Below are 23,318 nucleotides of genomic sequence, written 5' to 3'. Positions count from 1 at the left end.
GCCCAGAGCAGCTGGCCCAGCCTGGAGGTGTTGGGAAGGCTCCTCAAAGGAGTGCAGGGACAGCGTGGGGAGGGTCTCTCCTTCCTGCCCACAGCTGCTGGCGGTGATGGAGGGGTTGGATGTGACATTTTGGGGGCTGGCTGAGCCCTCTTAGGAGCGGGGTTGTCACCGTGGCGAGGGATGCAGGGGACGGGCAGGGTTTGGCACCGCTGCGGGGACGGCGCTGGTGAGAGGCAAAGCAGGTGCGAGCTGGCAGGAGCCACCTGGGCTTCAGGAAGCCGCAAGTGCTCGCCTGGGGCAGAAAAATCCACCGAGAGCCGCCTTGGCCTCACCTGGGGCTCTCCGTGCTGAGGGCGGGGCGGGATCCCGGCAGAAGGGACACGGGCAGGGCCGGCGACAGCGACCGGGACCTGCGGGAGGGGACAGAGACCTGCGAGAACGGGACAGAGACCTGCGGGAAGGGACAGGGACCTATTCTCAGGCTGTCACCTGAGGAGGGGGCTGCAGCCGCGGGGGCCGTGCGGGACAGGGGAGGAGCCCCGGCAATGCCCGCTCGCTTTTGCCGATGGCTGCGGGCCGCGAGTGGGGGGCTCCCCGCGACCCCCCCCGAGCCCTCGGGGTCGCTCCAAGCGGGGCGCGACCCCCGGGCTGGGGGCTCCGTGCTGGGCTGAGCTGCCCGAGGGGAGCTGGGGGGGCTCCGTGCCGGGGGTCGGGGGTGGCGGAGCCGAGCCGGGGGAGCGGAGCCGGGGCTGCCCGCGGGCACCGGGGAGCGCAGTCCCCGCACCCCCGGCCCCCCCCCCCCCGACGGGAGGCGGGTGCGGGGGTGGGGCCTCTCGCCGCCCCCCCCGTCCCGGGCGGCCCCGGGTCCCCTCCCCGCACGCTGCTGCCGGCGCGACTTCCTGATCCCGCTGCATTGGCCGCAGGTAGCGCGGCTGTGCGGGACGGGGCACGGACAGACGGACAGAGCCCATGCGGACCCTTAGCTGAGCTTCATCCCCCGCCCCCTCCTCCTCCTCCTCTTCTTCCTCCTCCTCCCTCCCTGCCCGGCTCCCTTCCTGCCCGGCACATGTAAAACTTGTGCGCGGGGCTCCGCTCCCGTCCCGCTGCCGGTGCTGCTGGCGGCAGGAGCCGGGCTGGGATCGTCCCCCCGCGGAGCAGAGACCCCTCCTGCCCCCCGGAGCAGGGACCCCACCCCCGGCTCCGCTCGCCCATGCTGGATTTCGGCCCGGGAAGGTGACTGCAGGAGGAAGCGGCGCCGCGCCGGGTCAGGGTAACCATGAATGAGATGTCGAGTTTCCTGCACATCGGGGACATCGTCTCCCTGTACGCCGAGGGCTCCGTCAATGGCTTCATCAGCACCTTGGGGTGAGCGAGGGGCTCCCGGGGCCGCCCGACGGTGATTTTGGGATGGACGGGGCAGGACGGGGGTGCTGAGCCGGAGCGCGGTGGGAAAAGGAGCCGGGAAGCTCCGGGTGCTGCAGCGGGGACGGGGAGAGGTGCTGGACATGGGGACAGGGTGTCCCCAGGCGTGTCCCCGGGCTCAGCCCCGGCTCCAGCCGCTGTCAAGGGCAGGATGTGGCCCCGGAGGGACCCTCAGCTCTCCTTTCCCTGGCCAGAAGCTGCTTCCCCCCATTGAGGGGCTGAAATGGGTTTGGGCAGCGTGAGGGGTCAGTGGGATGAGGACGGGGACATGCGAGGGACCCTCCCTGGGCACGGGGTCATTGAGTGCTGCCAGGGTGGCTGCAGGCTGCCGGCCCTGGACAGGCAGTGGCGGCTCTCGCTGTCCCCCTCAGTGTCCCACACGCCCCGTGGCCAGCGGGAATCGCTGCAGGGTCACCAAGCCGGGCTGCCCGTGGCTACCAGGGGCTGGGGGACAGAGTAGTGCCAGCTCCGGGCTGTGGCAGCTCCCTGGGCCAACCCGGGGACAGGAATGGAGACCCTGGGGACCTGTCCCGTGTCACTCCTGTGTCCGTGCAAGCCAGGGGTGGCACTGCCAGGCCAGCGGTGCCCTCTGCATCCACCAGCCTGCTCCCATCGGGAATGTTTGCCCGCTGGCACGGGGACAGGGTGGGTGACAGGGAGGTGTCAGGGCCGCCCTGGGGCACGGGTGGGTTTTTTCTCAGCCTGGCTCAGGACCCCAAAGCGTGCCCGCAGCCCCGGGCAGGGGGGACGTGGGGCCGTGCCAGCTCTCCTGCCCCACGCTGCTGCGTGTAGGAGAGGCTGAGCTCAGGCAGGAATGCTGACTTGGATGGGATTCCTGGGGCAGGAGCTGCCGGCTCTATAATCTGTGCTGAATGCACTTGCTCCCACATGCCTGTGCCCAAGCCGAGCCGCACATACCTGCGCCCACACGCGTTCCCTCACCCACTGCCGGGCACGAGCTGGTGCCCACCGGGGCTCCCTCCACCTGGCACCCCAGAAATGGGCAGCAGGAGTGCCCAGAACCCCCGTGTGCGCGGCCACGGTGCCGGGCAGCAGATCCTGCAGGTGCAGCCTGTCTGTGCCAGCCTTTCCTGCATCCCCACGGGTGGTTTTGGAGAGGTCTCCTTGCAGCTGTCCCCGGGTGGGAGATGCTGAGCATTCCTGCAGCCTCTTGGAAATGGGGTCTGCAGGAGGCATCCAGGGTTGCTGTCCCCAAAACACGTCCCAGTGGCTCAATTAGAAACGTGTGGATTTTTCAGAGCTCTGATCCCTTTGCAGCTCTGGCCCTCACATCCCCCTTTTTGCCAGGAGTTTTTCCAGACTTCCTCGGAAGCACCTGAGGAACTTCTCCTGGCCCAGCACATCCTCTGCTGGGCAGCCCCGCTTTCCCAGGCTTCTGCTCCCTGCAGGTTCTTTCTCCCTTTGCCTCCTAAAATTGTTTTCTCTGGTGCCTTGCGACCTGGGAGACCCAACCACACCTTAAATCACTCCTGTGATAAGGGACCAGGTGACTCACCGAGAGTGCTCTCCTGCCACAGGGACCTTCCTTAGCTCATTTGCAAGGCAAACAGCTCTGCCGGCCCACGCGGGCGCCCTGCGGAAGAGTTCCTGACATCCTTCCTTGTGGAGCGGCTGTGGGATCGCCTGGGGTCTGCATGGGATCCTCTCTTTGTGGGGTGACACCGAGTGTCCCCAGGTGTTGATCACCGGTGTCACATTGAGGGTGGCTGCTGTGACATCCCTGTGGAGCAGCCCCGGGGGTCTCTGGGGTGTGGGGTGGAGGTGAAGGAACCCTACAGCTCCTACCTGGGGCTCCTCTGCTCCCCGAATCTCTCTGTCGGGGCCCCCGGGCACGAACCCTCCCTTTCATCCCCTCCCTGCAGCGGGCGTTTGCTCGTGAGCAGGAAAAACATCCCGGGCGTGGAGCTCAGCTCGGTAGGAATGCCGAGCCAAGATACCCAAACCAGCTGAAATGCTCGAGCCAGCCCAAAACAGTGCCCTGGGAGGGGAGAGCTGGGCTCACAGACCTGGGACTAACCCTCGGGGCACGGGATGGGCAGATTGGAGTGGCCAGAAGAGGTTTTGGAGACACGGGAAGTTGCCCAGGAGGATTTTGTGCTGTCCCATCCCTGCCAGGCTCCTCGAATCTTTCAGGGGCTCAGAACGGGCACTCGCAGAAGGGACAAACCCGGCGGGGTGCCGGGCGGCTGTTTCAGGTGAAATAACACCTGTACCTGCGGTTGCAGGTGGATTTCGGGGTGGAGCAGCTCAGGGAGATGCAGTTGGTTAAAGGGTAACTCCAGCTCCGCCGGGTCAGGATGAACCCGTCCCTGCTGGGGGGAGGAGGAGAAGGAGTCCGAGCCCTCCTGGCACCGGGACAGCACCAAAAAGCTGCATTTTTGTGGCTGCCCCGCTCTCTTTCCTCTCTCCTCCCTGGGGCAGCGCTTGCGGGTGCCAGAGGGGCTGACCTGGCTCCACAACGAGCTCTCAACACCTCCTCTTCCTCCTCCTCCTCATCCTTTTCCTCACCTCAGCGATTTCTGAGCTCTCTATTGGGGTTCTCCTGGCTCTGTTGGGGTTTCCTTTCTCCCAGAGCCCTCCCTGGATCCCGGCGTGCCCCAGCTCCCCTTGGCATCGTCTGTGCCACATCTGGGGGAGGTTTTTGCCCAGCCCAGCAGGGTCCAGCTGGGGCTCATCCCCGGGGAGGGCTCGGGAGGGTCCGACTGCCCCGGATTTTGCAGCACTGGCCGAGCTCCTCCTGCCCTGACCTCGGGGAAGGCTCTGCCTCGCACGGGGCCAAGCGCGCTGGCCCCGGGCCAGGGAATCACTTTGTGCTCGGCATTTGGAAGCCCCAGGAAGCCCCGCTGGAAGCGCGGCGAGGACTCCGCGGCTAAGAGCCAGCCACATGCTCGCCAGCGCCTTGAGGGGCTCATCAGTGCTGGATCCCGCCCCTCCTGCTCCCGGGGGGGGGTGGAATTTGGGATGGCAAAATGACATTCCATGGGTGCATCCGCATCCTGCCTCGCTCAGGATCCTCCTCCCGGTGCTTGGACACCGCTTTCCCATTAAAAGGTGGCCTCGCACATCCCCGCTGCTCTTTAGGGAGCTCCCCTGGCCCATCCCAGGGCGGGAATGCCGGGTTTTAGCGGGAGCGTGTCCCGGCCCCAGCAGCCTCACAGGTGACTCATGTCCACTCTGTCAGAATCTCTCTCTCTTTTTTTTTTTTTTTTTTTAATTTTCAGCAAATTTTTTAGTGAGGAAACGTCTCTCAGAGTATCAGTTTAATAAAAAGAACACTTCGCCTTCCTGCCGAGCGCGTAATCCTGGGATTAAAGATGCTGAAAGTGCCTTGAGATCGTTAACTAATTAAGACTTCCAGGCTGGCAGGTCGCTGTCTCTGATCCTGCCGGCTGGAGCGGGGATGCGGGCACGGGGCAGCGCTGCAGCAGGGCCGAGTGCACGGAGAGGCTCCTGTGCTGAAAACAAACCCGGCACGTCAGGAGGATTTTGGGGTTTCAAGTGCCCAGATGAATGGAGCCCTTGTGCCTCCATGGGCGCTGATGGGAGCTGGGGATGTGCTGAGGGTCAGGGCTTCCCTCCCTGAGCCCCACCCGTGGGTTGGTGTCCTCAGCCCTCGGTGGTTTTCGCTCCCAGGCACGTCCCAAGGGTTTGTTCTGCCCTGACCCCATTAAAATAGCAGAACAGAAACCAAAACTGCCCCCGAGTGACACCAGGGCTGGCCTGGGGCTTTGCCTGTCCCCCGTGGTGCTGCAGCCGCTCTGGTTTTCCCCCTTTCCCTCTTTCCCTGCCCTCCCAAAGCTCCGTGCCCTGCAGTGATCTGGGAATGTCCCTGGCTACTTCCCTGCTGTCACCACCCAAGGAAAAGGTGTTTGGACAGCCCCAAACCCCCTACGCTGCTGCCCACGGGCATTTACAAAATCAGGGCAGCCCTGTCTGGCTCTGGGGTTTTTCCAACCTTCCAGGTCTTTGCTAATTGTTTTGAAGCTTCTTCTGCCACCGGGCAAATTGTTTTTCTGCCTTTATGTGCAATCTGAGGCTGTTCTGTGCCGTGAGGAGCACAGGGGTGTCAGAGCCCAAGGACACGGCAGCACCGGGGTCCCCGCGGTCCCCATCCATCAGCAGCGAGGCCAAATTCCTCTCTGCCGAGCGAAAGGAATTCTCCCCTCCTCCAGAGAGCGGCTGGGCTGAGAGGAGCAGGCTGGATCTTCCAGCGGGATGGATCCGCCTGGCTTTTAGCCCTTTGCAGAGCAGCGCGTTCACCTCCAGAGATTTTCGGGTCGTTTGGTTTGTTGGGGACACCGAGAGTCCCTTGGGGGTGGCGGGGACAGCGCACCTCGCTGCTCCAGGCTGCTCCTGGCCCTCCTGTCGCACGATGCTCCAGCAGAGCACTGCGGGCACGTTCGCAGATGGGGACACGCTTCTCTCTCGCCCGGAGTTTCTCCTGCTGCTTCCCGGGGCTGGGGAAAGCGGCCGAGCGGGTACAGCCTGTCCTGCTGGAGCAGCCAGTTCCCCCGGCAGCCTCGCACGGAGCTCCCAGCACAGGGAGCCCCTCGGGCCATGCTCGCCCCTCTGTGCTCCGGCCAGATCCCCTGCTTTGCTGTTCTCGGGAACTCTGAAAAGCAAAGTCCCGTCCATCCCAAAATCAGCCCCCAGCAGCCAAGGCCAAGCACGAAGGATTTTGTTCAAGGCTGGGAAAACAGAGGTGGGCAGGGAGGAGACACGGAGGCTGGATCTGATGGGCAGAGCCTGCAGCTCTGATCAGATAATAATTAATAACTGGGTTTGGGGGGCCCTGCCACCTCCAGCCACAGCTCCTGCACCCTCCGTGTTCCTGTGGGAAGAGTTCCAGAGAAGGAAAACCAGTGAATGGAAGCTGAACTCCTCCCTTTTTTTTGCTGGATTAAGGGTGCAATAACAGAGCTCTGAGTGCCAGGCGGCGAGTTGGGCAGGGCAGGGCTCCCTCTGGCACAAGTCAGGGAGCAAAGGGCCTGGAGTGATGGCCACGAACCTCCCCTAGTCCTTCACTGCTGCCAAAACCCTGTGTGCCCGAGGGAGCAGCATGGAAAACACCCAGGGAAGCAGTGGGAACCGAGGGAAGGGGTGTTTAGCCCCTGAAAAAATATTTACAGGTGGGAAACAGGAGGTGTAGCTTTGGATTTGTCACTCTGGGCCAGGTGATGGTGGCACAGCCACTCTGCCCATCCGGCCATCCCTCTGTTCCTGACCCTGCTCCTGTTTTTTGTCCCCCTCAGGCTGGTGGATGATCGGTGTGTGGTGGAGCCGGCGGCTGGAGACCTGGACAACCCCCCCAAGAAGTTCCGAGGTGAGACTGGGGCAGCTCCATCGCTCTGGGAGCAGCTTTGGGGCCAATCCTGGCCCTGGGCACCCACACAGGGGATGGGACACTGGGGATGGGACACCGGGGATGGGACAGGGGGCACAGCTCTGCCCTGGGCTGCACCCACCTGGGAAGTGCTGGCGTGTTCCTGACTGCCCCAGGATGCTCCACACTCAGGGAAGGGCCCTGTCCCGGTAGGATTTCAGTGCCTGGATCACACAGCCAGGGCGTAGAGAGCTGGGAAATCTCCCCAAACCCATAACTGTGGTGTTGGATTTGGGGTTGGTTTAGAGCAGCTGTTCCTTTCATCCCCCTGTTGTTGTTTTATGTCTTCTTTTCAATAAGACTTTAAAAACATCAGTTCTCCACTCTGCCTTGTGCCTCCACCTTTTTCTCAGGGTGATTTTAGCAGCACCCATCCCTCCTTTCCCCCCACACCCCAAAATATCTCAAGACCTCAATTTTTCCACTCTCTCTCAGGATCCCACCAAGCACTAAGCTGTGTCTCCAAGGAAATTATTGCCATTAATTTGTTAATGGGTCTAATTAACGACCCATCCAGCATCTCCATCATCCCCCAGCCACTCTCAGCTCCATTCCCAGCCTTCCACCTGGGCTGGATGCTCTGCAGCCACTGCCGTCCCCCTGCGTGGCCGTGTGCGTGTGGGTTCAATCTCTTTTCCAGGCGCAGGTTTTTCTCTGCCCTCGCTATCAGGATATCCAGGCGTTTGTTTTAATGGCCGGAAAGGTAGAGCTCTCCCTGCTCGATAGCCATCGCCTGCAGCGAGGTGGAAACAAGGGCTGGGGCTGCTCCCGGCCAGAGGCTGCAGGGGATTTTCATGCTCTGTCGCCGTCCCCACATCCTGTGGCCGGACCCTGCCCTATCCTGAGCCTCACACGGGTCGTGCCGGGGCTTCCCGCTGGGAAAACAGGACCCTCCTGCCGAGGTCAGTTCCTTGGAAATGCCAGAACCCACCTGGGAGCTGTTCCTGCCCGGCTCTGCCGCCCGCGCCTCCTCGGAGAGACGCTCGACACCTCTCAGTTATTTGTTTTTCATTTTTTGCGGTTTCTCTCCCCGCCGAGGCTCTTCCCAGCCCAGTTCAGGCATGTCAGGAAAAGCTTCCACCCTCCCAGGCGAGGGGGCAGCGGGACCCGCAGCTGTGCCACTGCTGTCCCCAAAGGAGTCACCTGGACATTTTGTCCCCCAGGCCTCTCTGGATGGGAAATTTTTTCCCCCAAAGTCACTGTGGATGAGAAGTTTTGCCCCCAGATCCACTCTGAGCGGGAGGTTTTGCCCCCCAAAGGCATTGAGTGGGAAGTTTTGCCCCTAAAGTCACTCTAGATGGGAGATTTTACCTCCCAGGCCTCTCTGGATGGAAAGTTTTGCACCCCAGGCCTCATTGGGTGGGAAGTTTTGCCCCACAGACCAGTCTGGTTGGGAATTTTTTCCCCCAAAGCCACTGTGGGTCCTGGCAGGTCAGCCCCACATCACCCTCTGAGCTGCTCACTCTGGGCAGTGCTGGTGCAGGAGCTTCCTTCACCTTCCCTCTTTTCCACCCCAATCCATTTTTTGGAAATCTTGCAGCTCTTCTGCTGGGTACCAAAATCTCTGGCTCCCAACCTAAGCTGTGCCACTGATTTTCTGCACAAAAGCCCTGCCGTGCCTCAGTTTCCCTCCTTGCAAAACCGGGCTCAGCGCTCAAAAACAGGCTTTGCAGTCACTGTACTGGATTTTTTTTACCTCCCCCTGGTTTCCCTTTCCCACCAGCGCCTTTTGCAGCAGTTCCCGCTAATTAACAATTTAATGGAGAGCGCTCCAGGTGCTGGGGCGGGGGTGCACGGCTGCCCCGGCCCCGGGGCTGCTCCGGCTGCTTGGCAAGGGATGTGCCAATGGTAAACCGGGCTGTGCCAATGGCAAACCGGGCTGTGAAACGAAATGTGAAACCTGGCACTGCCCCAGCGGCCCCGGCCGGTGAGAACCGCGCTCGGCGCTGCCCCAGCGGCACTCCCAGGTAAATAAACACGCGCTCGCCAGCGCCTCGGGCCCGCGGCCAGCCAGGGAAGGGACTATTTTTTTTTTTTTCGTAATTTTCTTTCTTGTGTCTGAACTTTCTGGGCTGCTATTTCAGGCATAATTAGGGCGATTCAGGCTGCAGAGCCCTTCCTGCCCTCGCCCCGCGCAGCTTCCAGCCCGGGAAGGGGGTTGGGAGATGTGAGAGCCTCGTTGTCTCCAGACATCTGCTCTCCTGCTTCAGCTCCCCCAGCCTGGCCGTGGATGTCTGCACTTCCCGCCCACCATCCTGGGGGAGAACAGGGGAATCAGGGCGATCTGCAGTGCAGGGGGGGCTCGGAGGAGCTGGGATGCATCTTGTGCATCCTTTAGGATCTTGAAATAGAGCTGCTGACACGGAGATTTCGGGAGCATCCAGGGCTGCTGATGCAGGTCACGGAGGGATGGATGTGTGTGTCCCCATGGCACGGCCACCACAGGCTCCTTCTGCAGGCTCAGGGTGTCCCGTGGGTGACAAGGGATGTGGAGGTGGCTGATGGTGTCCCAGCCTCCCTCCAGCCGGGATTCTCTCCTCCTTTGGTGCAGCTGGGCTCCATCAGAGCTCCTCTCCCCCCTGAAGCTTCCCTTCCCGAATAGCACAGCCATTTCCGATGGGAACACTTCTAATCACGAGTCCAAGAAGTGCAGTCATTCCTGGACTCATTATTTATCCTGATTTAAAGCCGACCCAGCAGCCAGCACACGGTGACGTGACCCCCACCAGTCCCCGCCGTGTCTCCCTCGTGGATGGGGGGGAACCGTGGTGACACCAGGAGTGTCCCTGCCCCTCGGGGACATTGGCCCTGCTGGGGACACCCTGATGGCTGCTGCAGCCTCGCCAGGCTCTGCTCTGCTCTGTTCCCAGATTGCCTCTTCAAGGTGTGTCCCATGAACCGCTACTCTGCCCAGAAGCAGTACTGGAAGGCCAAGCAGACCAAGCAGGACAAGGACAAGATTGCAGACGTGGTGCTGCTGCAGAAGCTCCAGGTGAGCAGGAGCCAGAGGCCCAGAGCTGGCAGTGCCCAGGAGCTGGGTGGGAGATGGCATCCAGACCTCTGGTGGTGCCGGTTTGGGATGAGAATTTCCGATTTCCAGCTGTGTTCTCCCCCTTGTCCCCTGCCCAGCCATTGCTGTGTCACCCTCCTGATGCTTCTTGTGCTGTGGCAGAGGAGCTCTGGGAGCACAGCCCTGCACCCTGGGGCACCCTAGGGGAGCCCAGGACACCCTTCAGCACCCCAGAGCATGCTTCAGCATTTCAGGACACCCCAGGGCACCCCAGAGCACCTTTCAGCACCCCAGGACAACCCAGGACACTCCTCAGCACCCCAGAGCATGCTTCAGCATTTCAGGACACCCCAGAGCACCTTTCAGCACCCCGAGACAGCCCTCAGTACACCAGGATACCCCTCAGGACACCCTTCAGCACTTCAGGACACCCCAGGGCACCCCAGAGCGCCTTTTAGCACCTCAGGACACCTCAAAACACCCCTCAGCACCCCGGGACACCCCTTGGGACACCCAGGATACCCCAGAGCACTCCAGAACACCCCTCAGCACCTCAGGACACCCCAGGACACCCCTCAGGGCACCCCAGAGCACCTTTCAGCACCCCAGGGTACCCCAGGACCCCCCTCAGCACCTTGGGACACCCCTCAGCACCCCAGCACACCCATGCAGGAGGGAGCCCTGCTTCCAGGCCATTCTCCAAAGGGCTGGGGAAGGGAAAGGCTCCCGTTGGCTTCCCCCGGCTTTGGCCAGGGCCCACATCAAACATTGCACAACGGCCTCAGGCAGCTGGCGAGGCCCCGCCGATGATTCATAAAAACGAGGCTGGGGAGAGATTTCACTAAATCATCTGATGGGGCTGGAGCCCAGCCCCACCATCCCCGGCTCTGGGGGGGGCTGGGCAGTGCCAGCACAGGGTGTCCTGCCCTGGAGCCGCCAGGACAGGGGCAGTGCCAGCTGCCAGCTCCAGCCCTGGCACACAGAGCCCCCGTTTCCCATTTTCCATTATTTTCCTGCTCCCCTTAGCCTGGGCTGTAACGTCACAGCTGTGCTGGCCACGGGTGGACCCAGAGGCTCATTTCTGAGCCTGATTGATTGCACCTTGCTTCAGCCTTGTCCTAAAGAGATTCTGCCATTTCCTCGCTGCTCTCTGCTGCTCCTGGTGTTTCCCTTCATGACTGGAGCACTTGGGGAGCTCAGCCCAGCCCTGCCAGGCTCTGCAGGCACCAGACTCCAGCCTGTCCCTGAGCAGGGGGGGCTGATAAAGCTGAGAACATCTCCCAGCCCATGGAGATCATCTCCTGAGGCAGGAGCAGCCGGGTCTGCAGTGGAGAAGCCCAGCCTGTGATGCCCGTGGTTGCTTTTGGAGCTGGTGCCCCTCGCTGCTGTGTTTAAGCTCGGTGTTTTCTCAGCCCAAAGCAGCTCAGACAGGCCGTGGGGGCTTTCCAGCCTTTCTGCTGATGTCCCCCAGTCCTCCCCGATCCCCTGTGGGCATCCCTGACACCCCATCCCTGGGCTTGGGGACAGGGACAATGTGGGAGCATCAGCCCCAGGACTGGAGCATGGGGAAGCTCCCAGTGTCAGCCCCACTGGTGGTGAGGGAGGTGCTCAGATCTGAGGGAGATTTAGGACACCCCGAGGTGCTGGATCTCCCATCAGGGCCGTGTTTGCTCCCTGGGGTTGTGGTTAAACTCCCACAGCAGCCACTGAGCTGGATTTCTTGGCAGTGGGTTTGTTCTGATGGCAGCAGCCACCACTGCACGGTGGTGAGGGTGACCCCAGGTGGCACCCAAAGCTCTGTGGGCATGGAAGGGTCACTCTGGTGACACCCAGGGCCCTGTGGGGATGGAGGGTGACTCCAGGGACACCCAGGGCCCTGTGGGGATGGAGGGTGACTCCAGGGACACCCAGGGCTCTGTGGGGACAGTTGCCAGCCACATTCAGACCCCTCACCTGCTCGGGTGCTCAGGACTTGCTGCTCCATCCTCCCTCCCAGTGCCAAGCCGTGATTCCGGATATTTCCCAATTCCTCTGTGCTCAGGTGGAAGGGGGAGAGCAGGAGAAGGGCAGAGGCTCTCCCAGCTCCATCCCTCGCTGCTTCCCAGCACAAATTTGGGGGAGCCCCGGGCTGGAGCTGCCCGGGCTGTGCCCAGCCTGGCGCCAGGGCTGTCAGTGCTCACTCGCCATTCCCAGATGTGCTGTGGGAACAAATTCCTGCCTCGCTCACGTGTGTCAGCATCCCATCACTGCTGCCACTGCCAGAGCCAGCACATGGAAAATCTCGGTGGTTTTGGAGATGAGCTGCTGAGCCTCCACTCCTGGGGACACATCCTGCAGCAGCAGGTCCATGCCTGCTCCATCTCTGGGCATGGCACTGCTGGCACGCTGCCTTTGGCTCCTTTTAGTGCTGCTGAGAGCCCTCAGTCCCCTGTTTTGGATGTCTTGGGTATTTTACCTCCATCCCCACCCTGAACCCAGCCCTCGTTTGGTGTTACCCCAAAACCTGCTGTCCTGGGGGAATTTTGGTGTAGTTTTGTCCCTGTCCTAATTTTTAAATTCTTCAATTTAAAGCCCTCATGGACTTCTAGGGCTGGTCAGGGCCGCGCTGTGGAGCTGTTGGGTGCTCCCTGTTGTGGCCCCGGGGGACAGAGGGATGCTGACCCTGATCCCAGCCCTTCCCACCCTTCCCAAAGCCAAGGCTGTGAGTGACCCAGCTGGGATCGGCTCCTGGGGAGGGAGGAGGGTGCTGCTCCACACTCAGCTCTTCTCCTTTTGGAGCAGCACGCGGCCCAGATGGAGCAGAAGCAGAACGAGACGGAAAACAAGAAAGTGCACGGGGACGTGGTGAAGTACGGGAGCGTCATCCAGGTACGGATCCAGGACGGATCCAGAACAGATCCAGAACATATCCAGCACGTCTGGGAAGGGGCTGGTGGGCCCTGGGGCGCTGCACTTCTCAGCTCTCCCACCCTTGGCTCCTCCAGCTGCTGCACATGAAGAGCAACAAGTACCTGACGGTGAACAAGCGGCTGCCGGCGCTGCTGGAGAAAAACGCCATGCGGGTCACCCTGGATGCCACCGGCAACGAGGGCTCCTGGCTCTTCATCCAGCCCTTCTGGAAGCTCAGGAGCAACGGGGATAATGTGAGTGTGGGGCCCGGCAGTCCCTGAGGGGTGTGCAAAGAGCTCCGTGCCTGGGCTGGGCTCCACACCGGGTACCCGCTCTCATCCTCGCTGCCTTTTTCCCATTTTGCTCCCCAGGTAGTTGTGGGAGACAAAGTGATCCTGAACCCCGTGAACGCTGGGCAGCCGCTGCATGCCAGCAACTACGAGCTGGCTGACAATGCTGGCTGCAAGGAGGTACGGGAGGGTTTGGGTTTTTTTCCTTTTTTTTCCTTCTTTTTCCTTTTTCTCCTTTGTTCTGAGGTCGTGACCGCGCTCTCTTGCTCTGTAGGTGAACTCGGTCAATTGTAACACCAGCTGGAAAATCAACCTGTTCATGCAGTTCTGCGACCACATGGAGGAAGTGCTGAAGGGGGTAAGGGAGGAGGTTTGGCTGTGCAGGGCCTGGCAGGCTCTGGGGGGACAGGACGTGTGAGCAGCCACCTGGCTCTGTGACAAGGGCAGACAAGAGTCCTGCCTTGAGGGCCACAATTCCTGGGAAAATTCATCACCTGGAGAGCAGCACAGTGAGGCAGAGTGGGATATTTTAGGATCTGCTGGCACAAATTACCGACCTCAGGGTGTTCAGTTGATTTTTGGGGACGGCCCCAGGCTCATGCAGTGCCAGCAGTGGCTTCTTGTGCAGGGACACTTCCAGCTGCTCAGCCCTGCAGCAGGGTGGCTGCTGCCTGGGAAAGGAACTTTCCCTGCTGAGCTATTGTTCAGGCCGAGGTGCTCCAGGAAGCAGCTGGATGGATGTGGATTGTTAGGATCTCACAGCCCTTCATCCCCAGGCTCTGTGCTTATCCCAGCTTCCCACATCCTCCTTCCCTTCCCGGGGTGTTAATGCCTTAAACACATCGGGGAGTGGAGCCTCTGTCTGCTCCAGGGGTGGAAAGTGATGGATTCACATCCATTTATCCCCCGGGGGTGGGAGCAGAGGTGTCACTGCGTGGACAGTGGCAGTGGTGGCAGTGCAGGGTGCCTGTGCCCTGTCCCCTGGGCTCAGAGGAGCGTTTGTGCTGCCTGGGGCAGGTTTTGGCAGAGCTCAGGGAGGTTGGATGGGAAGAGGAGACAGTGCCCTGTGGTTCCCAGGGTCCCACAGTCCTGCCATGCAGTTGGGAGCTGTGTCCAGGAGGAATCCTGTCCCCTTTGCAGCATGAGGGGACACAAGAGGAGATGCATTGCAGGAGAGCCACGGAGAAATTTCTCCACTGACTGAGTGGTTAAACATGGGAACAGGCTCCCCAGGACAGTCACCATCCCTGGAAGTGTCCAGAAATGAGCAGACAGACACTTCAGGACATGCTTTAGGGGGCATGGTGGTGAAAGATTGGGCTTAATGACCTTGGAGGTCTTTTCCAACCTGAAAGCCTCCAGGATTCTTTGACCCTGCCTCTCAGCCCGTGTCCCTGTGGTGCAGGGGGACGTGGTGAGGCTGTTCCACGCCGAGCAGGAGAAGTTCCTCACCTGTGACGAGTACAAGGGCAAGCTGCACGTGTTCCTCCGCACCACCCTGCGCCAGTCGGCCACCTCGGCCACCAGCTCCAACGCCCTGTGGGAGGTGGAGGTGAGCAGGGAGGGTGTGGAGGGGGTGTTTGGAGATGTTCCATCCCTCCTGTGCTGGGGCTGAGCTCTGTCTCCTCTGCCCTCCCCCAGGTGGTTCACCACGACCCGTGCCGAGGGGGAGCCGGCCACTGGAATGGCTTGTACCGCTTCAAGCACCTCGCCACGGGCAACTACCTGGCAGCCGAGGTAAGGGGGTGACACAGGGGTGCAGGAACGTGCCCTGGGGCTGTGGCACCCCTTGCAAAGGCAGTGCCCACCTCGGGCAGGGAGTGATGCCCAGTGTTTCCTTCAGTCTGCTCTGGGAGCCCCTGCGACTCCTCCTTGCTCACAGATGTTGACACCTGACCACCGTCATTATCACCTGGTTCAGGACCAAACTTTCCCCCTGAAATCCCCCAATGAAGGGTTCACTTGCTCTTTTTCTGGCCCAGGGGGACGGGAGGGGGTGGCTGGGGCGTTTCTGTGCTCACCCCATGCCAAGGGACTGGCTGGCACAGTCGGTGCATTGGGAGTGGGACGTGACTCATCCTGCTGTCCTCACCTGGCAGAGGGTGGGGGCAAATCTGGGTCTGGAAGCAGCATCTGCCAGGTTTTTCTGCTCCCTTTTAAGGCCAGCTCGAGGCCTCCTGATGGAGTTGCTGCTCTTGGGTGCTGGGGTGTGTTTGGCACTGCCAGGACCAAGGCTGTGCTCGGCTGCCAGGGCAGCAGGGACATCCTGGGGATGTTCCCCAGCTGGATAAGACACCCAAGGGCAACCCTCGGGTGCTTCCATCACTGCAGGATGGAAAACAGCAAACACTGGGGCTCAGAAATGGGTGCTTTAAACCCAAAGGTTGACACCTAAACAGGAAAGATCATGGAATGAGCCCATCCTGGGCTGGTACTGCTCACTGGGAGCTCAGTCTGGAGCCTCCAGGAAGTTCTTGCTGCCACACAGAGCCAGGTCTGCTCCCCTGGGCTCCCCCATCCCACTCCCAGGGCTGGGACACCATGCACTGGGCACAGGTCACATCCTCCAGCCCCACCTGGGCAGGTTTCCTCTCTGTGCTGTGTTCAGGGAAGGCAGGAATAGGGATCACACTCCATCCATCCATCCATCCATCCATCCATCCATCCATCCATCCATCCATCCATCCATCCCCAGGGCTTTGGAGGGACCGAGTGGGAGGACTGACAGCTGCTTTCATCTCCCTCTTTAACTTTTCAGGAAAACCCAAGTTATAAAGGAGACGTGGCTGAGCCCAAAGCAGCGCCCACGGTGAGCAGAACCGCTGCTGCCGCTGCCCCAACCACGCCAGCTCTCAGCCAGGGCCTGAAAGCAGGGAAATGTCCCAAAACTGAGCCCCCTGAGGGGACTGCAGCCGAGCTTGTCCCACTGTGCCAGCACAGCATCCACTGTCCTGCACTTAGAGCAGTGTCCCGCCTGTGAGAGGACCCTGCCAAAACTCTCAGAGTGTCCCAGTGCATGTTGGCTCCCCAGGCCACAGGGAAATGCTTGGTAGATGAGGGAGTTGGATGTTCAGGGGGGTTTTTCAGTGCTGCTGGTGAGGTTTGGATCAGGAGGGGTCTCATAGCTCAGGTGCATCCACGCCGCTTGTGCTCCGCTCGTGTGAGGCTCAGCCCTGGCAAAGCTTTGCTGCGTCCCCACGCTGCCATGGGCGCAGGGGACCCCTGAGCCGGGCTCAGAGACCCCCTCCCCACCGTGCAGGGGGGCAGCAGCCGTGCCAGCCGCAGGAACACCGGCGAGAAGATCAAGTACCGGCTGGTGGCCGTGCCCCACGGCAACGACATCGCCTCCCTGTTCGAGCTGGACCCCACCACGCTGCAGAAGACAGACTCCTTCGTGCCACGGTATGGCAGAGGGGTCAGGGGGCGTTGAGTGCTGGGGAAGGGCGGTGCTGGCCTGTCCCCATGGGGATCACTCGCCAGGACACTCTGGGGGTCCCTCACCAGGACTTTGTGCTGTTGGCAGGAACTCCTACGTGAGGCTGCGCCACCTCTGCACCAACACCTGGATCCAGAGCACCAACGTGCCCATCGACATCGATGAGGAGCGCCCCATCCGCCTCATGGTACAGCCCCGCTGCCTCCTCTCTATTCCCTGTCCCCCAAGAGCTCAGGGTGCTGCTTCCCTCCCAGCACCCGGGGACTGAAACACCCCGGATGATCCAAAGGGATGGGCAGACACCAGCCTGGAGCACACCCCAGTCACCCAGAGCCCACCCCAGCCCCTCTGATGGGGACAAACTGGGTCACTGATGTCAGCAGGGGTGGTGACAGATGCTGGGGACACACCTGGCATGGCCCTGTTTGTGTGATGCATGGTGGGGGGACACCTGACATGGTGGGGACACACCTGGCATGGCCCTGTCCGTGTGATACATGGTGGGGACACACCTGACATGGTGGGGACATGCCTGGCATGGCCCTGTCTGTGTGATGCATGGTGGGGACACACCTGGCATGGTGGGGACACACCTGACATGGTGGGGACACGCCTGGCATGGCCCTGTCTGTGTGATGCTCCTTCTCTGTTGCTTCCCAGCTGGGCACATGCCCCACCAAAGAGGACAAAGAAGCTTTTGCCATCGTCTCTGTGCCCGTGTCCGAGATCCGGGACCTGGACTTTGCCAACGATGCCAGCTCCATGCTGGCCAACGTGGTGGAGAAGATGAACGAGGGTTTCCTCAGCCAGAACGACCGGAGGTAAGAGGCCCCTGGGAGATGGGGCCGTGCTGGGCTCCTCCAAGGGCTCCCCAGCAGAACGAGGCCCCTGCCTGGTGCTGGTGCCAGCGCTGCCCCTGCTTCCCTGCCCACAACCCCAATCCACGCCTGCTTCTCCCAGGAGCCTGGCGAGGAAACCAGATAACGGCTCTGGCCCCTCCTAGAAAAATATCCCAGAAAAATATCCTAGAAAAATATCCCAGAAAAATATCCGAGGGGCTGGGAGATGGCCCCACGATAGAGGCAGCTGCCTTAGTCACTGTATTATTTTTAGGTGGGTGGGTTCTTGGTGCTTCCTGAGCAAACACAGATCCCTGTGGGACAGAGTGAGCAGCTTCCGCCCTGCCAGCCTGGCCCACGCAGGCCCCATGGGGGTGACCATGGGGGCAGAGGCGTTCAATGCAGAATCCCTGGTGTAAGCCACAAGCAAAGCCCCCCCAGACATTCACCCTGGCACGTACAGGAGCCCTAGGGGCTGCAGATCCGGACATTGACCTCCAGCAGGGAGTGCGGGACTGGCCAGCAGCTCCCCTGGCAGGTTTATGAGGCTCTTTGGTCCCCAAAACCCACCAGCATCACTGCAGGAACCTGAGTCTGGGCAGGTGAGCAGTCCCCTGCCCACTCACCCCGTGTCCCTTCACAGGTTCGTGATCCAGCTGCTGGAGGACTTGGTGTTTTTTGTCAGTGATGTCCCCAACAATGGCCAAAATGTGCTGGACATTGTAGTGACCAAACCCAACCGGGAGAGGCAGAAGCTGATGCGGGAGCAGAACATCCTGAAGCAGGTGGGTGGCCCTGGGGGTCTGCATCCCAGCAAGGCTGGGACATGTCCTGTGGAGATGTCCTGTCCTGCTCACTCTGGGGGCAGAGGGATGGAAAGCCCCACGGAGGAGGGTCTCCAGTTCATGCCACGGTGTTCAGCCATGCACAGGGGGCTGGCGTGGAGCAGGACACAGCCCTGATCTCTGCTTTTGGGCAGATCTTTGGGATCCTGAAGGCCCCTTTCAAGGACAAGGGCGGGGAAGGGCCGCTGGTGAGGCTGGAAGAGCTGTCGGACCAGAAGAACGCTCCCTACCAATACATGTTCCGCCTGTGCTACCGCGTGCTCCGGCACTCCCAGGAGGATTACCGCAAGAACCAGGTGCTGGGGGGTGACTCCCCATCCCCCTGGAGCCTCGGGGGGCAGGGGGGACGTGGCTCACAGCCCCTCTGTGCCCGCTGCAGGAGCACATTGCCAAGCAGTTCGGGATGATGCAGTCCCAGATCGGCTACGACATCCTGGCCGAGGACACCATCACGGCCCTGCTGCACAACAACCGCAAGCTGCTGGAGAAGCACATCACCAAGACCGAGGTGGAGACCTTCGTCAGCCTGGTGCGCAAGAACCGCGAGCCACGGTGCGTGGGGGGGGGGCTCTGAGGGGCGGGAGGGGAAGGGGAGAGCCCTGGGGACCCCCCCTCTCACGGCAGAGCTGCCTCTCCCCGGCAGGTTTCTGGATTATCTCTCGGATCTCTGCGTGTCCAACCACATCGCCATCCCCGTCACCCAGGAGCTGATCTGCAAGTGCGTGCTGGACTCTAAAAACAGTGACATCCTCATCAAAACAGAGTGAGTGGCTGAGGGAGAGGTTTTGCTCTCTCTCTCTCCCTTTCTTTGGGGGTTTGTCGTGGGTGGGATGTCAGGCACCCACCAAAGCTGCTCATTCTGCAGCTGGACAGAGGAGAGAAAATTTATTGAAGGGTTCATGGGTTGGGATAAGAACCAGGAGAAATCGCTCATCAAATACAATCTCAGGTGAAGCAGGCGCTAGTTAGGGATATGAATTAAGTTTATTCAGAGCAGGATAATGAGAAGTTAAACAAAACTCTCAAAAACACCTTCTCCCCACCCTACAAGAAACCCACTACAGGTGGGCCTGGTCCCACTGAAGCTCTGTCACCCCTTGAGGTGCAGCCCCTCCATCCATGGGAGCATCTCCAGATTTCCCCTTTCCTGTCACAGGCTGAGGCCAGTGAAGGAGATGTCCCAGACCCACGAGTACCTGAGCATCGAGTACTCGGAGGAGGAGGTCTGGCTCACCTGGACGGACAAGAACAACGACCACCACGAGAAAAGCATCCGGCAGCTGGCACAGGAGGCCCGGGCTGGCAACGCCCATGACGAGAACGTCCTCAGCTACTACAGGTGATGCTCCTGTGGCACCTCCTCTGCAGGTGAGGCTGTGAGGGTTGCACGGCCTCACTCCCTCTCCCCCTCCCCTCTGGGCAGGTACCAGCTGAAGCTCTTTGCCCGCATGTGCCTGGACCGCCAGTACTTGGCCATCAAGGAGATCTCCCAGCAGCTGGGGGTGGACCTGATCTTCCTGTGCATGGCAGATGAGATGCTGCCCTTCGACCTGCGTGCCTCCTTCTGCCACCTCATGCTGCACGTGCACGTGGACAGGGACCCCCAGGAGCTGGTGATGCCCGTGAAGTTTGCACGGCTCTGGACCGAGATCCCCACAGCCATCACCATCAAAGAGTGAGACACGCCGGGGCTCGGGGTGGCTTTGGGGGACAGGGGGTGGCAGATGTCGTGGCAGGGGAGTGTTTGTGGGTAGGTCTGAGGCCTCAGAAGGAAGTGGGCTCCATCTATCACAGCATCACTGCTGGCCACGGTGGCTCAGGACAGCGCTCCTGCCAGCTGGCTGTGAGGACACTGCTGTCCCCAGCTCACCCCAATGTGTCCCCCTGCAGCTACGACTCCAACCTCAACGTCTCACGTGATGACAAGAAGAACAAGTTTGCCAGCACCATGGAGTTTGTGGAGGACTATCTCAACAACGTGGTGAGCGAGGCCGTGCCCTTCGCCAACGAGGAGAAGAACAAGCTCACCTTCGAGGTGCGGGCACTGCCGGCGTCACCGGCACCTTGCAGGCTGTGACACGGTCTGGGTGACACTGCCCCTGCAATGTCACTGTCCCCCACCATGGGTTCTGCTCAGTGAGGTCTGGAGCTGCCTTGTCCTTCCCCAGGTCGTCAGCCTTGCCCACAACCTCATCTACTTCGGCTTCTACAGCTTCAGCGAGCTGCTGCGCCTGACACGGACCCTGCTGGGCATCATCGACTGCGTCCAGAACCCGCAGCTGATGATGCAGGCGGTCTACAACGACGAGGTGACAGGTGAGTCCCTGCTCGTGGCCAGGAAGGTGCTTCCCATGGTCTGCCCAGTGCTTTCCATGGTCTGCTCAGTGTTTCCCATGGTCTGCCCAGTGCTTCCCATGGACTGCTCAATTTTCCATGTTCTGCCCAGTGCTTTCCATGATCTGCCCAGTGTTTCCCATGATCTGCCCAGTGTTTCCCATAGTCTGCTCAGTGTTTTCCATGGTCTGCCCAGTGTTTTCCAGTTCTGGTGGCAAGAAAGCCAGACTCTGGCTTGCTGCTGTGGCTGGGCATGCAGTAGGACATTGGGGTGGTGAGCCCTTGGCCATGCCAATAGAAATACTCGGTGCCTTTTGCTCATCTCTGATTAAGTCTCCCCCTCCACCCGCACTAACTGTGGCTGAATCCACAGGGAAGAACGTGCGGAGGTCGATCCAGGGCGTGGGGCAGATGATGTCCACCATGGTGCTGAGCAGGAAGCAGTCCATCTTCAGCTCCCCCAGCCTCAGCGCTGGCTCTGCCCCGGAGCAAGTGGACAGAGGGAGGAGCATCGAGAACGAGAACATTGTGGTGATGGAGACCAAGCTGAAGATCCTGGAGATCTTGCAGGTTGGAGCCAATGGAGTGGTGGGACGTGTGGGATGAGGGTGTGTAATGGGATTTTCTCAAGCAGGGGCACAGTTGGTGTGAAGAGGGCACTCACTCACTGCTGGTTTCTCCTTCCCTGCTGCTTCCAGTTCATCCTGAACGTGCGGCTGGACTACAGGATCTCCTACCTGCTGTCTGTCTTCAAGAAGGAGTTTGTGGAGGTTTACCCCATGCAGGACAGCGCGGCCGACGGGACAGCTCCAGCCTTTGACTCCACAAGTAACTCTCCCACTTTGCTCCTGGTGCACCCCCAGCTCAGCAAACCCCAGGGGCTGGGGGGACACAGGTGGCAGAGGTGACATCTCCAGCAGCTGCTGCTGGCAGGGGGCAGGGATGGATGGAGTTCGTGTTTTAGTGGGAACAGGATCAGGGAACTGGGTTGGTTCCTGTGGGTTCCTGCCAAGACACAGTGCTGGCATTGTCCACCCTTGTCACTCCCTTCCTCTCTCTGCAGCCGCAGCCATGAACCTGGACCGGATCGGGGAACACGCCGAGGCCATGTTTGGTGTGGGGTGAGTCCCTGCCCCCCACAGCTCCCCTTCCCCTTTCTGCCCATCCTATCCAGGCTGGGAGCTGCCAGTGATGAGAAGGATGAGGTTCTAAAGGCTCTAAAGCTGTCCCATCAGCCCCTGAGCTCCTGCTAACGCCCAGCGCCTCCATCCTGCCCCAGGAAGTCGAGCAGCATGCTGGAGGTGGATGACGAGGGAGGGAGGATGTTCCTGAGAGTGCTGATCCACCTGACCATGCACGACTACCCCCCGCTCATCTCCGGCTCCCTGCAGCTCCTCTTTAAGCACTTCAGCCAGAGGCAGGAGGTCCTGCACACCTTCAAACAGGTGAGGCTGAGGGCACCTGGAGCACCACATGCCTGGCTGTGGGTGGGGGATGTGGGGTGGATCCTGGTCCTTTCCTTGGGAGGGAGATCTGGGAGTGGGATTTGTGCCCTGAACTGGAAACCCCTGGAAATGTCTTTGCAGGTCCAGCTCCTGATCTCAGCCCAGGATGTGGAGAACTACAAGGTGATCAAGTCAGAGCTGGACAAACTCCGCACAATGGTGGAGAAATCGGAGCTCTGGGTGGACAAGAAGGGCAGCACCAAGGGCGACAGCACAGGGGATGGGAACAAGAAGGAGAAGAAGGAGGTGAGAGCCCTGAGCAAGACTGAGCTGGGATCCAGGGTGGGAAAGGAGTGGGAGGCAGGAGGGCTGCTCACTTTAATCCAGCACCTGATGCCTCTCGACGGGGAGGCTCCAGGAGGGTCCTGTGGGGTGTGGCTGGAGGGGCACGGTGTGACCCCAGTGCTGTTGTGTCCCCTGCAGCACGGAGCTGACGAGGAGGTCATTGCTCCAGGAGAGAAGAGCAGCGAGAACTACCAGATAGTGAAGGGGGTGAGTGAGACCAAACCCAGCACAGGAGGGAAAGGGGTGAAATCCTGGAGGCATTTCCAAGTTCTCCTGTGCTTCAGTAGAAACAGTTCCAAGCCTGGCTTGCTCCTGCCAGTTCAGCACAGGGAAAAGCTGTCACATCCTTGCACTGGGGGTACTGGGGGGGACTGGGTGGGTGACAGCTACGGGGGCTCTGTGTGGCACCACAGGGATGATCCCTGAGGGGTGCTGAGATTTGTAAGCAAAGCAAATCCTGGGATTATGGAGAGAACGTCTGGAATACAAAAAATCCTGAGTGGCTCCAGGCTCAGCCCCTACCCCTTGTGGTCCCTCTGTCCCCAGATCCTGGAGAGGCTCAACAAGATGTGCGGGGTAGGGGAACAGGTACGCAAGAAGCAGCAGCGCCTGCTGAAGAACATGGACGCCCACAAAGTGATGCTGGACCTGCTGCAGATCCCCTATGAGAAGGTGGGTGGACAGAAACCAACTCATCCTGAGCACCCAGGGCAAAGGGGGGACACGGGGACACCCCTGAGTGGCCTCCTGCCACTCCCATCCCTCTCAGCTCCGCGTGTTTCTCCTCTGTCCCCTCCTCAGGGAGATGCCAAGATGATGGAGATCCTCAAGTTCACCCACCAGTTCCTGCAGAAGTTTTGTGCTGGCAACCAGGAGAACCAGGCCCTGCTGCACAAACACCTCAACCTGTTCCTGACCCCGGGGGTGAGGAGAGGACACGGAGGGGCAGCAGCACAGGGAGGGAATTCGGCACTGCTCCTGGGGCTGGAGTACGGGATGGAAAATCCAGGAGGAGACACCATGCAGGGCAGGAGTTGGGGACAGTTCCTGCAGCCCCCT

General features: G+C 60.7%; 1 protein-coding gene across 1 annotated transcript in view; it reads left to right on the top strand.

The window, feature by feature from the left end:
• Window positions 1–1,213: 1,213 nt before the first annotated feature.
• Window positions 1,214–23,318, top strand: part of ITPR3 (inositol 1,4,5-trisphosphate receptor type 3) — a 37,696-nt gene continuing 15,591 nt past the window's right edge. Inside the window, exons 1-29 of the mRNA XM_014872722.2 lie at window positions 1,214–1,365; window positions 6,696–6,766; window positions 9,697–9,818; window positions 12,618–12,704; window positions 12,821–12,979; window positions 13,097–13,195; window positions 13,290–13,373; window positions 14,421–14,567; window positions 14,657–14,752; window positions 15,774–15,824; window positions 16,275–16,417; window positions 16,539–16,638; window positions 17,112–17,272; window positions 17,934–18,075; window positions 18,270–18,431; window positions 18,515–18,687; window positions 18,779–18,898; window positions 19,292–19,474; window positions 19,559–19,810; window positions 20,026–20,170; window positions 20,304–20,451; window positions 20,843–21,039; window positions 21,168–21,297; window positions 21,533–21,590; window positions 21,749–21,914; window positions 22,056–22,220; window positions 22,398–22,466; window positions 22,806–22,931; window positions 23,061–23,183. Coding sequence (XP_014728208.2) covers window positions 1,277–1,365; window positions 6,696–6,766; window positions 9,697–9,818; window positions 12,618–12,704; window positions 12,821–12,979; window positions 13,097–13,195; window positions 13,290–13,373; window positions 14,421–14,567; window positions 14,657–14,752; window positions 15,774–15,824; window positions 16,275–16,417; window positions 16,539–16,638; window positions 17,112–17,272; window positions 17,934–18,075; window positions 18,270–18,431; window positions 18,515–18,687; window positions 18,779–18,898; window positions 19,292–19,474; window positions 19,559–19,810; window positions 20,026–20,170; window positions 20,304–20,451; window positions 20,843–21,039; window positions 21,168–21,297; window positions 21,533–21,590; window positions 21,749–21,914; window positions 22,056–22,220; window positions 22,398–22,466; window positions 22,806–22,931; window positions 23,061–23,183 — 3,768 coding nt within the window. The 5' untranslated portion in view covers window positions 1,214–1,276. The remainder of the gene's footprint in view (window positions 1,366–6,695; window positions 6,767–9,696; window positions 9,819–12,617; window positions 12,705–12,820; window positions 12,980–13,096; window positions 13,196–13,289; window positions 13,374–14,420; window positions 14,568–14,656; window positions 14,753–15,773; window positions 15,825–16,274; window positions 16,418–16,538; window positions 16,639–17,111; window positions 17,273–17,933; window positions 18,076–18,269; window positions 18,432–18,514; window positions 18,688–18,778; window positions 18,899–19,291; window positions 19,475–19,558; window positions 19,811–20,025; window positions 20,171–20,303; window positions 20,452–20,842; window positions 21,040–21,167; window positions 21,298–21,532; window positions 21,591–21,748; window positions 21,915–22,055; window positions 22,221–22,397; window positions 22,467–22,805; window positions 22,932–23,060; window positions 23,184–23,318) is intronic.

Source organism: Sturnus vulgaris, chromosome 29, assembly GCF_052056855.1.
Source record: "Sturnus vulgaris isolate bStuVul1 chromosome 29, bStuVul1.hap1, whole genome shotgun sequence".
In the NCBI taxonomy this organism is placed as follows: Eukaryota; Metazoa; Chordata; class Aves; order Passeriformes; family Sturnidae; genus Sturnus; species Sturnus vulgaris.
Note: the sequence above shows the minus strand (reverse complement) of the source record. Positions and strands in the feature narration are given on the sequence as shown.